The sequence below is a fragment of the Anguilla anguilla genome, chromosome 2 (assembly GCF_013347855.1).
Source record: "Anguilla anguilla isolate fAngAng1 chromosome 2, fAngAng1.pri, whole genome shotgun sequence".
NCBI lineage: Eukaryota > Metazoa > Chordata > Actinopteri > Anguilliformes > Anguillidae > Anguilla > Anguilla anguilla.
This window is the reverse complement of record NC_049202.1, coordinates 68498536-68514538: the sequence shown is the minus strand read 5'-3', so window position 1 is coordinate 68514538 and position 16003 is coordinate 68498536. Positions and strand designations below refer to the sequence as shown.

At 45.5% G+C, this 16003-nt stretch overlaps 1 protein-coding gene across 2 annotated transcripts in view; it reads right to left on the bottom strand.

Annotated features, from left to right (window-relative positions):
- ntn1a (netrin 1a) overlaps nucleotides 1-14255 on the bottom strand; it is a 74047-nt gene extending 59792 nt beyond the window's left edge. The window contains exons 1-2 of one of the 2 annotated variants that reach the window (XM_035402018.1): nucleotides 14052-14255; nucleotides 10290-11354 (exon numbers count right to left, since the gene is read on the bottom strand). In XM_035402018.1, coding sequence (XP_035257909.1) covers nucleotides 10290-11304 — 1015 coding nt within the window. In that variant the 5' untranslated portion in view covers nucleotides 11305-11354; nucleotides 14052-14255. Of the gene's footprint in view, nucleotides 1-10289; nucleotides 11355-11663; nucleotides 11845-14051 lie in introns of those variants that run through there. The other variant, XM_035402009.1, reaches the window with a different exon arrangement.
- Between the last annotated feature and the right edge of the window lie 1748 nt (nucleotides 14256-16003).

The following is a 16003-nucleotide window of genomic DNA, read 5'->3' as shown; positions in this document are numbered from 1 at the left end:
CACCACCCATACAGGCACCACCCATCCACAGCCACCACCCATACAGGCACCAACCCTCCACAGCAACCACCCATACAGGCACCACCCATCCACAGCCACCACCTGTACAGGCACCAACCCTCCACAGCCACCACCCATACAGGCACCAACCCTCCACAGCCACCACCCATACAGGCACCACCATCCACAGCCACCACCCATACAGAGCCCACCCATCCAATCCACAACCACCCCATACAGGCACCACCCTCCACAGCCACCACCCTACAGGCACCAACCCTCCACAGCCACCACCCATACAGGCACCACCCTCACAGTCCACCACCCATACAGCACCACCCATCCACAGCCACCACCTGTACAGGCACCAACCCTCCACAGCCACCACCCATACAGAGCCACCACCCATCCAATCCACAACCACCACCCATACAGGCACCACCCATCCACAGCCACCACCCATACAGGCACCACCCATGCAGAGCCACCACCCATACAGGCACCACCCATCCAGACCCCAGCTCTGGGCCTTCTCACACGGCGTTCATCTTTTCTCATTATTTGCAGCTATCAGTTTGGCACGGCTTTCGGGGCGATGACATCAGCAGGATATGAACGGGCTTAAATCAAATCCGCACTTTAAAAAAAAAATAAAAAAAATAATGATTCAGCTACGGGTGGAATGTCCCACACTTCACAGTCACCAAGGTCAAACCGCGCTCGAACGGAAAACCGTTAGCCTTCCTCGTTTCTCACGGAAGGCGAGTCCAGCCAATCAGCTTTCCCAGCTCAGCGGCCGGTCACATGGCGAAATGTCGGAAAGCTTGACAACGAGGAGGAGGAGTAGCTATTTCCATTTCCACAGCGGGGGGGGGGGGGGGGCGGGGGGGGGGGGGGGGGGGGGGTGAACGTCCACGGCTCGCACGCCGCCGTTTTATCCCTTATCTTTACGACAGCGCTGGCCTTGCCGGCGCACATGGCGGGGTGATTGCTGGGGGGGGGGGGGGGGGGGGGGGGTGAACCGGCTTGTTAATACCGCCGCGAGATCCCATCTCTCGGCACCGATCTGAGTCACCGGTCCGAACCGGAGACGGCTTCCGCGGCACTCCAAACGCAGCCGCGACTCGCGCGACGGTACAGGCTTCGCGAAACGAGCCGTAAAAAAAAAAAAAAAAAACCGCGATGAGAAAACGGAGGGGGTGAGCGTCTCGCCCTGCGTCAGAGGGGGGGGGGTCTGCGCAGTCGTCCAGTTTGAGGCGCGGGCTATGGGGGGGGGGGCACGGTGCAAAGTGCACTGACGCTCAGACGCTCCGTCCTCTTTCTCACCCCCATTTTTTGTTTGCCGGCGGCAAGACAGTCGACTCTCGCCTTTGAAGATGAAGGAGCCCGCTTTATAAACCCCCCCCCCCCCGCCGCTCCCCCCCTCCATAACAGCGCTACTGCGCTCAAACATTAACCCTTCTTAGCAAACGGCCCGCTAGCAGCCAGCGACACAGCCAAATCTGAAAGGGCACATGCCTCTTCAAGACGACCGTGTGAAACAGGTGTGATTTAAAAAACATTCCAGTTCAGGTCAACTAATTTGAAAAATATATTAAGGCTTTTTGTCGATCTCTGGCAACCTTGAGTCAGACAGGGTGCGACACAGGGTATACATTATATTCGTTTGATTCATTTTTATGTTGCTCAGGGATGCATAAAAAAACACAAGATATATCACGAAATTAGCAGTAATCCTACAGATCCACAGTCTTCGCCGCCTCCACACCAGTCTTTTCTCCCCTTTGAGAGCTGTCAAACTGGTACTTTTTAATAAACTCCCTCGCAGTTTAAAAACTGCACGCAGATTTTAAATTACACAGCATTACATTGACGGGGCAACGTCACGGTATTTTTAGCGTTTTGTTTGAGTGGGACTAAAATGAGATTTGAAGAAAAAAAAAAAAAAATCACACACACAAGTTTCTTGGCGGTAAAGAGCAAGACCTTCGGGCGCAATTATCCCGCTACATTAAGAGCATTGTGGTGCGCGGCAGGCCCCCGGCGCGTTCACTCTCCCCGTCAATCAAGGTTTTCGCGGGGAGGAGGGCCTAAGAGGAAGCGTTCCGGAACAATCCGGGAGGGCATTCGCGTTCGGCGCGGCGGGCAGGAGGAGAAACGAGCTGCGTCTGTTCAGGCCGGCTGAGCGATTTTGGCGGTTTGTGGGCAGGGTGCCTTTCGGCTCTGGGGGGGGGGGTAGGGGGGGGGGGGGGGGGGGCCCGCTCCTCCTCGGCTTGGCCGGCAGCAGCGCTAGGCGCCCTGCGGGAGGTAGCGGGCCGGCCCGTGTGGGGAGCTGGGAGTGCACACCCTGCGCCAAGTCACCAAACTCCATGTCTTTCTGGCGGGGCCCAGCGGGAGAGAGGACAACTCTCACTGAACGACAATATCTCAAAAACGTCAGTTATCCCCAGGGAAGGAACTATCAACAACAAAAAAATCACTCCCTCTAAAAAAAAGTACTTCTCTCCAAAATTACACAAAGACAATTGTTTTCTCTTGCTCTCTATTTCTTTATCATCTCCCTCTCTCTCTCTCTCTCTCTCTATTGCCACTCCTCCCTCTCGCTCTCAACCTCTCCTCCCCCTTTCTCTCTTTCTCCGCAAGGGGAGAGAGGCACAGGACGAACCCGCAGCGGGCGAAATAGCGTCGGACGTTTCTGGTGTCCCCCTCATCGCGTGACTGAAAGGCCTCTCTCTCTCTCTCCCTCCCTCCCTCCTACTCTCTCTCTCTCTCTCTCTCTCTCTCTCTCTCTCTCTCTCCCTCCCTCCCTCTCTCTCTATCTCGTCATTCTCCTCTCTCTCCTCCTCCCTCCCTCCCTCCCTCTCTCTCCCTCTCCTCTCTCTCTCTCTCTCTCTCTCTTCTCCTCTCTCTTCTCTCTCTCTCTCTCTCTCTCTCTCTCTCTCTCAGTCTCTCTCTCTCTCTCCTCTCTCTCTCTCTCCTCTCTCTCTCTCTCTCTCTCTCTCTCTCTCTCTCTCTCTCTGAACAAACCGGCCCGCGCTCTTAAGCAGTGGCTCGTGTGATTGGCTCGGCGCGCCGGCGCCAGGACCCCAGGTGCTGTTTTAAAACGCAGGAACGGTCCCGAGGCTAATTTAGAAAGGGGAATTTGTAGCCAGGCGTCCGCCCCACGCCGGGCTTCTGGGACGTAGCGCTGTGACCTTGACGGGCGATCGTGCGGTCCCGGGACGCCGCGCACAGGCCCCCGCCGCGGCTTCGCCCGCTCGCCCCTAATTCGCTTCGTCCCCTCGTCCCAGACGCGCCGCATTAGAGGTTTCCGCGTCGCCCCATCCGGATCAATATCGTAAATGCGCTTCAAAACCAATTCTCAGGAGCCCACGCAGGTTCCCCCCTGCAATCTAATCGGCAAAGTGCTCTTCAAGAGGAAACCTTGCGATATGAAATTAAATGCATTTAGTGTCCTTTTTTTGGTTGCGATGCATTGCATGCGACGTGACCACTTCCCTGCATTTGTTCTGTGACCCCCTCGGTCAGTACAGCACGGTGTTCAGATACAGTAAAACAACGCAAAGGCTGCAACAACATACATGTCGTTATTACGTGTTCCGAACACACCTGCTTGTAACGCTAATGTTGTTTTTTATTCTTTCTGCGGTTGTCAGAGTAGGCCCCGCCCACCTTCGCTCGTAGCCTTATTTAAAAAAACGCCCAAACACCCGTCCGCGATTCGCTGCGCTGGTAGGAGAGGGCAGAGGTTCCAGGAAGGGTGGACGGCACCACGTTTTTTTTTTTTTTGGGGATCCCGCGATCATGTCCGTAGAGCCCACCTTAAAAAGACCGACCTGGGGCTTCTGCCTCGGGGCGGCTGAGACTGTGGAAGGTGACTCCAGGGAGGGGCGTGGGTTTAGGGGACAGGCCTCACCTCAGATGCGACCCCCGTCCCGGGACGCCGCCCAGCGAATCGCCGCTCGAGAGGACCCTCGAGCGGTCGCCCTCGGTTACCGACGGCTCCGTCGCTCTCGGCCACCCGCGGCTCGCTCTGCCTGTGAAACGGCTCCTCAGCGACCCGACCGAGAGGGAGAGACGAGGAAGAGCTGGAGCGCGGCAGGCGAAGGAACGCGCGTGAAATCGACCGCGACTTCTTTTCCGAACTGACCCAAACCTGTTCGGCTGAGGCGCTTCGCCCACCCCCCCCGCCCCTGCCCCCGCCCCCGCCCCTCCTCCACCTCCATCCCTGTACCCCCTCCCACCCCCCTTTTCCACTTGTAGAAATGCAGTTTCACCGGGGAGGGGTTAGGGTTAGGGTTAGTGCAGGTTGTCCATGGCTATGTCACACAGCTGGGCTGAATTAAGACGGGCCTCAGCATTGAGAAAAAGGGGATTAATACGCCCTGGGAGAAATCATATCTTCGGTTGAGCCCGTGAGTTTTTGAATTCCGACACCTCCCTTTTTTGGGGGGGGGGGGGGGGGGGGGGGGTGGGGGGTGGGGGGTGCATCCACGTTCCCACAGTCATCTTTCATCCTGTGGTGGTGATCCATCCATCTCCCTCCCCAAAAGCTCCCCACGCTGGGGTGCAGTGTGCATGGGGCTGAGGGTACAGCTGCCCCGTACAACCTGGACATTACATTACATTACATTTATTTAGCAGACGCTTTTATCCAAAGCAACTTACAGAAGCGCACATCATGGTCATTGGACCACATGCTCTTCTGCTCTGCTGTTTTAGACAGGCATGAGGACACAGTAAGGCGAGAGAACAGGCTGTGGCTCTTTGCTCTAGTATGCATATCCCAAATTTTATGTCCTCTCCTTCATTTTTTCCCCCATTTGATTTTGGTTGTAAGCATGTGTTTCTAGTGCATAGCGAAACAAAATAACAATAAAAATGCAGCAATTCTCTCGCTCTTTCTCCCTCTCTCTATCCCCCTCTCTCTCTCTCTCTCTCGCTCCCTCTCTCTCTCTTGCTCTCTCTCCCTCTCTCTATCCCCCTCTCCCTCTCTCTCGCTCCCTCTCTCTCCCTCTCTTGCTCTCTCTCCCTCTCTCTATCCCCCTCTCCCTCTCCCTCTCTCCCTCTCTCTCTCCCTCTCTCCCTCCCTCTCTCTCTCTTGCTCTCTCTCCCTCTCTCTATCCCCCTCTCCCTCTCTCTCCTCAAATTTTGGAGCCAGCATATCTTTTTATTTTAAGTTTTTATTTTTTTCCCTGTTTTTTTCCTATTGTGTTGGTTTACTTTCCATCTTTGATTATTATGTATAACTAGATTTGTATGGCTCCTTTTTTTACTGTTAAATAAAGGAGAATCAAAGGTCTCTCCCTCTCTTTATCCCCCTCGCTCTCTCTCTCTTTCCCTCTCCTTCCCTCTCTATGCCTCGCTCTCTTTCTCTCTCTCTCTCCCTCCCTATCTCTCTCTCTCTCTCTGTCTAACTGTAACACACACACGCACACACAGCCATCCATGGGCCTCGCTGTCTCTCGGTTCCACTGACTGTTAAGCACAGCCCCAAAAGCGCAGTGCTCTGCCCAGAATAAGAGGCACTCTACGGGCTCCCTGCAGCCCCCCGGCCCCCCAGCCCCTGGCCCGGCCCGGCCTGGCTGCAGAGTGGCAGCACAGCCAAACAAGCCCTCCCCTCTGGCCCTGCCCTCACACAGAGGTGTCAGGCACCCCTTTCTTCTCCCATTTAAAACTCTGTGTTTGCTTTAGCTAAGGCACCACCCCCCCCACCCCCCCTTCCACCACCCCCAGCTCCCACCCCCACCCCCACCCCACCCCACCCACCCCCTTTTCATTTCCATGACCCGTCCGATGACATCGTTCACAAAAAAACACCAGGAAGGAATGCGCTGCAAAAGACGCGCGACGCTGACAGCATGATGGATGCAATGAGTGACCGTCTTTCGTACCGGCATAGCAAAGACACACGCATGCTGGTCCAGAGAGAGAGAGAGAGAGAGAGGGGGGGGGGAGAGAGAGAGAGAGAGGGAGAGAGAGAGAGAGAGAGAGAGAGAGAGAAGTGTCAAGGATACTGGAAACAATTCATTCCGAAAGCCGGGCTTTTGTGTCGGAACGGGGTCTGTTTGCTTTTCCTGTGCACACGCACACTGCTGTCATTCCAATTTAAGCCCATTCAGCTTCGAATGCATCTTCCTGGAAGACGACTGACCGATAACTAAAATCAAATTTTACAAAACACGTTTCTGAATTTACTGCTGCAGACAAACTAAGGCGTTACATTTCAGTACCACCTTTATCCAAAGTGACGTACAAAAGTGCACATCATGGTCGTAACTACAAAACGACAGGTTCGATAAGGTACAATGCTCATCTCGTACAGCTATTTATAGCCAAGAACACAGTTCAGGTCACGCAGTGGCAGTGCCAAAAATGCAGTGTCACGTTCTTCCTGCTAAAAGGTCTGATTTCGGAAGATTGTCTCAGCATCGTCTGAACTACAATCGTATCTTGTGTATTGCGTGCATAATGTATAATTGAATTCACAGGAGTATGCCATTCAAACATACTCTCTGTTCCTTTCTGGCATGCGCCACACAGATGCAACAGAGTTTACAGCCAGGGCAAAATACAGCATTTACTCTGTTCAATATCAATACACGGGATGCAGATATCACAGAATATCGGTTCAGATATGTGTGTTCGTATCCAGCGTATGCACACATATCTTCTCCGACGACAGAGCCCGTTTTCCCGTGATTGCAAACTGACGTCGAGGACCTTTTCCGTTCCACGCGAATAAACAAAAGCATCAAACGAAAAAGCTTTCGAACACCTGTTACAAGTAAAGAGCTTCGAAGGGGCGCCACAGACGCCCGTCAGATAAAGCGGGACGCTGCGCCACAGATGCCCGTCAGATAAAGTGGGACGCTGCGGATTGATATAAATAAACACGGGGACCACTTCACTCCACTTCTCCCGCCGTGCTTCTTCCTCTCAGAGAGTACGGGAGAGAGAGAGCGAGAGAGAGAGTACAGCAGAGGTACAGCACAGAGTACATGAGTAGGCACAACAGAGTGTACAGGAGAGGGGCTAGGAGAGAGCAACACACACTTTATACTGTATAACTTGAATTTGGCTTCCAGAAAATAATGAAGTGCTCGCTGTAACTTCCATAGTGCGTAATTTATTTTTGCAAATGTGAATTGACCCTTCAAATTTTAACCATATTTTCATTTAATAAATCAACTGGAACACGCGGAACTTTAAAGTGTTTCATAGTTTTTTTGTTTGTTTGTTTGTTTTACCTATAAACTGGCCTTTAGAGATGTTTGTCTGTGCCAGGGTTTATGTGTGTGCCAAGCGTTGATAAATCCATCACCATCTTGCTCCTACTTTGATAAAAACACATTGCCACCATGGAACACAAATAATGTCCGCTACCTCTCTAAAGACGCCTGTCTTTGATCCACACGGCCGCCGTGTTTCATCCTTTGAGGGCTGATGTATTGTAACAGCCGGAAACATTATTCGACATGTAGCCGCACATCCGAATGCCCACATTTATCTGATCAAATAACTTCCTTCATCTGCTTCATTAGCTTTCATAGGGGCGGGCAGAAACAAAAAAGCTACTGAGGCTTTATCGAAAACAGCAAACAGGCCCACGCACTTCAGATAACAATCTGTTATCTCCTGGGTTTTTCGATTGCCATCAGGAATTGTCACATTAAATAACATCAATTTGCTATCTTATCATCAACAACAGCTGCAACAGTAACAACCACAAAAAACAATAACTATGGTTGTGTACGAAATAGCAAAACAACAGTCAGGAATGTTTCTATACATACACTATTATAGTTATTCCTTACACCACGATCTTGCTGCTGAACATTTCACTTCAACTTTTAAGCACATCTGCTGATAAATATAAATATCAACAACAACAACAACAAAAACAACAACTACAACAACAATAATTACAATACGAATGCAAACTGAAATATTAATTTTTATAAATCCAGATTGTCCTTATCCAAACCTTACTCAATCATTTTGTAAAAATAAGGATATCCACAACTATAATGGGGAGTACATTATAAACACGAGGATTTCTATTATATCTTATTTTCAATAACAACTTTCATACAATTCTTGGTAATATGAAGAAAAAGAAGAGAAAATGTAACAGCTAAATAACAATTAACTAATAGCACAAACAATAATAATAAGAGGAAGAAGAAAAAGACTTATGATTATCTTTAAAAAGAAGCACTATTATTATTATTATTACTATTATCATTTTATTTTTTGTATTAATATTATTATTCGTGGTGCTGAATTATCATTATTATCATAATTATTATTATAGTTAAAATACGTATTGGACTCAATTCCAGGTGGTCAATCAAAACTAAAATAATATAACAAGGCGACAAGCAAAGTAGCCAACATTATGCAATGTTTTGTGTTTTTTATTGCTTTTTAATTATATTTATCTGCGTTTATAAACAAAATCTGTAGCCTACAAATGTATGAGTGGAAATCATTAATGGGCTGTAAATTGTTATACATTAAACACATAATCAGTCACATAAACTAACCACTCAATGTGGTTGGGTTTCCATGTCTATTTTAACTAATGAAATGGCGCGGACATCGCACTCACTGTTTTCGCTTTGTTTTAGTTTTTGTGGACTAAATTCTTTCACATTCGAATTAAAATAGGTTACGCATTGCTGACGTGTTCTAAACTCACGATCGTTCACTTCAGGCAATTAGAATGTTACGTAGGCTACCGCAACAGTAATTTTGGGATACAAACACAAGTACAAACTGTACGGTTTTTAAGCACAAGAGCACATCGCCCGGCAGCAAATGACTTATTATCATAATTAGGCCAGTGCATAACACGCATATGTGTGCTAGCGGTGGACGGAATGTAGCGGACTACAGGCTACCGCATTCGACCATTGACACTATTGAAATTAATATTTCCAAATAGCTTAGAAAACAATTTTGAGTACTCAACATTTATGTGAGTATAATACATTGTATATTGTATTTCACTTGTATTTTTGCAGTTATCAGAAATGTAATATGACGGAGCCATTTAATTTAATTTTGAGCACCAGCTGCAGTTTCGTTTAAATGATGCTGGCAGCACGTGGACCCAGGGTGTTAAAGCGGGGCATATCTGTGCGTATCATTTTAACCAGAAAAGACGATGCAACAGATAAGTCACATCGTTTTCACATTTGCACGTGCATTAACATCAGACTAACACTGTTAAGGTGTGTGTGTGTGTGTGTGTGTGTTTGTGTGAGCGTGCGTGCGTGTGTGCATGAGCGTGTGTGTGTGCCTGTGTCTATGTGAGTATTGTGCCGAAAGATCATGTCCTTTGAAGACAAATTAATGTGTGCCTGTTTTTGTAAAAGCCTACAAAAACCAATACGCCAGCCCAGGAATTAAGCTGATTTATAGCGGACAACTGCAAGTATTATTATTATTATTATTATTATTATTACAGCTTCGTTTTTGTTTGTTTCTTATATTTTACGCATGTTGCGGAAAGCAGAAACCATTCTTTATCAATTTTAAGGAGTTACTCATTTTGAACAACCTTTGGATTCCAGTGTTTGGAATACTGCGTATGTAGGTTAAAAGCATGTGTAAAGAAAGCCAACTACGTAATCCTACACACCTGTATAAGCGCTGGAATGTTAGCGTGCAGAACAGCAGTATTTTAATACACCCAGAGGCAATAAAAGTTACGCAAAATGGTCTTATTGCTGATATTTAAGTCGGTGTATTACAAAGTCTTGCTACAGCCTGCTCTAACTTGTAAACGAACGGTGCAAAGCCATCTCATGTCATTTCAATTTATTTTACTAAAAGCAAAAAAGATGCCTCAGTACTACTGTAATTAATGCATTAGCCTATACTATTTAATTTACAAAAGCGAGTTGGTACAGTGTGCTTAGCTGTTCGCAATTTCATTGTATCTGATAAAATCTGGCACTACAGTAGATGGATATGTCTACAACATAACAACATAACATATTCAGGCATAAGACTATATATTAATACACGCAGAATTAAATTCTAATATGGTGAAGCAAAGAAATATACATGTTCTCGGCGACGTTCAAGAAGCACTTTTTTTCTATTGCTACGCCAAATTGCCACACAAGCCAGCAACAGTTTATGTACCGGTCGTATCTCGAACGCTAACAACACTTACTCTATACTCTATAGGGATCACGGTATTCATCAGAGGACCCGTCGCTTTAAATTCAGTTGTGAACTCTCGCCAATGCTATAGTGAAATGACAAGGACTTACCGACACACTCGTTTGCTTCTCTCGCAGTTGCGCGTTGCCAAGGCCGGTCATAATGAAACGGTTTGCATCTGTCACACTCCGGCCCCGCAGTGTTATGCCTGCACTCGCAGACAAGGTTCCCGTCCCGGTCTTTCACGCACCTCGACGCGTGGCCATTGCATTTGCATCGCCCGCCAACCTGCAGGTCCGAGACCGCATAGAAATAGGAGTCCCTCGCAAGCTCCGAGTCGTCCTCGTTCTCGTCCCCGAAAGTATGTAATCGGCTGAAAGTTACTTTGATGTCGGTGGCCGTCACCCAGTCCTGTAGCACCGGCGAGTTGTCAAAGTCGTGGGCTGAGGGTCTGCCATCCAGGGTGCTGAACGCTATCAGACCACCGGAGAGGGGATGCATGTCCGTGTGGGAGTCAGTGCAGATTGCTTCTTGTTCGTTTTGCTTGGTGATTGCAGCCTTATTTGGTCTGTTGTACATCTTCCTACACTGGGTAGAATAGAACTGGAACGGAACCCAGGATTTCCCGTAGTCCATCGACTTAAAGATGGCCATAGATTCGGGTCGCGGTGAACAGAACTGAAGGCTCACATAGGTGACTTCAAATTTTTTACCCAAAGACAGTGTCAGTGTGACGTTTTGCGGGTACTGGATGTAATTTTCCGATTGCCAACAAGTGAGGTTATGCGGGTTGTTGAGATCTGTTAAATACGCTGGTGGATGATACTTCTTTGGGTCGCCGGCGTCACAAGTGTGGCAATTCCTACTTTTCTCGTCTCCTTTCTCGGTCACTACACAGTACCGAGAGGGTGGTTTTCCACAGGTGCTGGACACGCGCACTTCCTTCCCGAAAGCGGAGTTCACGAAATCCGGGATGCATCTTCTCGGGTTACCGTTCTCGTCGTAGCACGGATCTGGTGGAGACGTCTGCGCAGCAAACATGCTCATCCCGTAACCACCGAATACACCTTCGACCATAAAAGACGCCGCCACCAGAGTGGCCAAAGCCTCCGCAATCCTTAACATTGTAATCCACGTTCTTCAGAGTCCCGCGCGCTGAAATACACAGCCGTTCCCTAGGAGAGAAAGGTGTGCTTTAATATACACTTCAAGCAATGTCAATTGAGAGAACACCGGAAAGGTAAACGGCCACTGAGAGGCGTTATATTTCAAGAGCACAACTATGACATTAAAGAACTTTAAAATGAAATAACATCAAAGAAAGACATAAGCCACAGAAAAACGGAAAAGTAAAAAAAAAAAACGATATATTAATTAAAATGATTCTACTGCTTGAGATAAAACGCGCCATAGCATAATCACGTAGCAGAACGTGAATTAAATCTTCTCACGAGGTAAATACATTTCCACATAGGACACTGTACCTCGGTATAACAGTTCAGTCTGGCAGGAAAGTCATAAAGAGATTCCAAGCCTTGATCTTTCGCTTTCGGAAGGATATTACAAGCGCTTTTGCGCTCTTGTTTGTTTCTTGGAACTCAGGCACAAAAATACAGTATAGGACCCGTTACTCTCCCCGTGCGTCTCTCTCTCTCTCTCTCTCTCTCTCTCTCTCTCTCTCTTTCTCTCTCTCTCTCTCTATTGTTGAGGATCTGCTAAGTGTTTGGTTTGGGAGAATTTAGGTAATACACTCTTCTGATCTCACTACGTCAGAGATATTTGGATAAAAATTAAAGGCGACGTCTGACATGCAAGGACGCAATTCATTCGCACCCAATAACTACTGAATTCATTTAATGCAAAAAATGTTACATTTAACATGAACACCTAACAGCAGCAGCAGGTATGGCGTCAGGTATCACATGGTATCACATCATCATTAGCTGTTGAAGCAGTATTATTATTATTATTATTATTATTATTATTATTATTATTATTATTAATAATAATAATAATAATAATAATAATAATAATAATAATAATTTAAAGAGATTATTTCAAGAATATCCCCCATTTCTTATCTGGATATACCAGAGCACAGTCAACAGTTTGCCCAAAGTATCATTTAAATATGTTATCTAAATATGCACATCGATATGCATACAACAGTAAAACTTGAATTACTCATATCAAAAGTAATTTAATGTAAATATATAAATCAGTGCAATACATTTCCGCAATGAGCTTAAAGGTTGTAGGGTTTAAATCCCAGCTGGCATGCTGCCACTGCACCACTGAGCACCTGGATTGCTCTAGTATAATACACACCTGTACAAACGGACTGCGTTTAATAGAGTAATCTGTGCGAATCACAAAAAACATCTGCAGAATGCTGAAATATAACATACTGTTACTTCAGTGGTGGGCTGCTGAATGGAAAGGCATCAAAGGTAACAACATTTCATTTGGCACAGAAACAGTTTTCTGGGCAGGACTAGCTTCACTGCAAATGCTGAGATGACAAAGTAATAAAGTGATATCACTTCGACTTCCACGCCCATTTGGCTTTTACAAGGAATTAGAAAAACTTATTTTGTTTTTGACCAAAGTAGTTCTCGTGGTGATGAAATACCTGCAAATGTGTCTTGCGAATTATATGTCTATTACATTCAGAATCTGAGCAAAGTGCATGCTATTGATAACCTTTATTATTGCATACATAAGTGTTCAATCAACTGCAATAAAGTTCATTTGACTCTGATAGAGACTAGACTTTTATCCCTTCTGGACTTACACGTTTAGAGTTGAATTACTACTGAAGATTTTGCAATGTGTTCTTTACAAAAAATATGATTTATTACAATTATCATTAATATAATTCGATTTTCTCTTTATCTGTATTATTACTATTATTATTATTATTATTATTAGACCAACTATATAATTTATATAATTTTCAAGAGTGAAGTCATATAAACTGCATATATACTTTAAGAATATACCCAAGACCCAACAGTTGCCATCTAAATTAATTGGAACGTTACGCTCGATAACTCACAATATTATTCTTCTTGTCCTAATCGACAAACAAAACACCACAACGCGTTACACCTCAATGAATTACCAAGTCTTATACCATGCTGATAATGACTTTTGTTATTCAGGTTTAAAATCTGCCACTGCGGGCATATTCCTTGATATTCGTTACTTTGATAATATAAACGAATACAACAGTATAAAAATCAATATTATTTATAATCTTGTTTCAGATATCTGTCGAATATCATGTCAATTTTATACAGAACAGCTTTCAGCGCTATAATACTAATGCGGTCATAATTCCGGTACTGTAACTGCAAAAAGGAGCACTTTGTTTTCCTGTTCACAGGACCTTACAAATCAAATACTTGGTACATGAAAAACCTTTCCTCTCTGCATCGCCTTTCACAGGGGCCGTACACTGCGAAAGTAAACGCAGAAGAGAAGGTGGAAGCTCTTTTCCTCCTCCTCCTACTCGAACTGTAGCCTATTACAATAATCGTGCTTGCAAACTGATCCGCCTCGCCGCCAGTATAGGCTAATATGATCATAGCGACTAAGAATCCCACTGTAATAAGCCAATATACGGTTTCCTGTCGTCAAAGGGTGAAGCACAAACGCTTAGGCTAAGCATCTGATTCCGTAACACAACAACACAAGCAACACACGTCTGTTTTTGTCAGCATTTGTCAGCCTTAACTCACCACCTGTATTGAGCAGACTTCAGATGTGGCTAAATAACCTTCAATGGCAATGGCTCTCATTACACAAGGCAGTTATACAGTATTTCGTCATCGAGATGCCCGAGAACAACTTTTACGCTGCACACTCACCAAGCCCAGGGTTTGGTATAAAATTCCGTCTCTCACGACATCCGTCACGGAGCCCAGCGGTTTAGAAACGGGCTCTGTGCAAATACTCGCCCTTTGAATGTCAGTGGAGTTGTAGGCAAAGCAAATGGTCCGTTGTAAATAGAATTTGAGCTTGATTAATCTGCTCAAGGCCCTGCTCTCTCAGCGGGGTGTCTTTGGCATCGCAGTCGCACTCCTTATAGGACCACGGGGTATCGGTTGTCTGCGACCAGCCAACTTTCTACCTATTATCTTCCTCGACGGCGCAGCAGCTCGACGGAGGAACCGTAGCATTTTACTAGTTATAAATAACATTTTCTAACTTGTTTTACGACCCGAGTCGGTTAGATTAGACAAAGTTGTTCATGAAGAACGGCAGTTAAGCAGCCGCCTTAAGCAATGAGCGAACCCCATGCCTTGCAGCATTGCCGCTTGAATTTTGATACCACGTGCACACCTTCGGGATTTATGCCTACAATATGCAGTGTTAATTCAACTCTAACATAGTACATATGAGTTAGATAGGACTCCCAATATCTGGATAATAATATGTGTAGAATTATGAATTTATAGTCCGCCTATTTGAAGTTTTGTATGAGCTGTTGCTAAATGGAAAAACTTCATATTGTGCGTGACATCATGCCGATACTGGTTGAGCGTAAATGGACCCGTACGATAATGCTTTTACGATCATATTCATCGCTGTGTATTATTTGAGTTTGAAATCATTTATATAGGGCCAACCAATCTGTTGTAGCCTAATCATCCCATCACATGTAGCCTAGTAGACAGCGACACAAGGATGGTGATTACAGTAAATACGTTCCTTTACACATTGTGTAGTTAGTAATTGCACTTTAAACTATTATTAACACAATTTGTAGTACTCTAATGTAAGCTGGTGGTTTAAAAAATGCACAATAGGATCCCATTACACTGATACTGTCAATCAAGCTACATTTTGTGAGGTTATTATAGGTTATAGCAACCGATAATTATGCGATTATGGCTGATTCAGCACTGGCAACGGGAATAATACCTACATACCTGCATTTATCCTAATAACCTCTATGGTGCGATGTGATAGAATATGGTCATATATTATTTTGAAAGATGGGGTGGGGGAGAATCTCCTATGCAAAGCTCTGGAAAACTTGTCTGTTGAGCTTTCCAGGCAGCCGATATAGCCTGTAAGGTCTATATCGAATAGCAGGCCTAAATCCTATTGCTGTAGGCTATTTGTATAGAACATGAGGTCCGTTGTCATTGTATGAAATACACCTGTTGGCAATTTTGTTTAGCCTACCTGTATTCGAACGTGCCTGGGAAGCGACGGAGGGACTGATTTTTTTTTTTCGGAATTCGTCGCAATTAAGACGAACCAAATTCATCAGCAGGTCAGCACCTGTTGTAATATTACGAAGGCCAGTATTTGAACAGAAATGTTTAAATCACCGAAAGGCAGTCTATACAATTGCAGGTTGTGTTAAAAAAAAATCAACGGGGACCTTAAGTGGAATAATCAGATATCCTACGATGTATTCCCATGTAGTGACACTTCTTTAGAATAACAGGCCAATGCCATTTTCTTCCTCTCCAAAAGCTTATTTTTCCCCCAAAGTAGACTGGGGTGATGAATGCAGGCATTATCCTGGCCAGTTGCTCTTCTGAAATGCCAAATTAATTATCCTGGTCTGATTCATGGGAAGAAGGGCCACATAACGTAGGCCTATGTTTATAGTGCGTACAAATAATATATTTGTGCATGATTTCCTTCTTTAAACATGCAAGATGTGTTCGTTTTTTTATGAGCAAAAACATTTAAATTTATCTTAAATGCAATACAGATTCTTATTAGGGAGATAATGCAGGTAGTTGAATAAAAAATCAGTTCCATATAACCTATATGGCAGAAAATTGGAAACTGGTCAAGA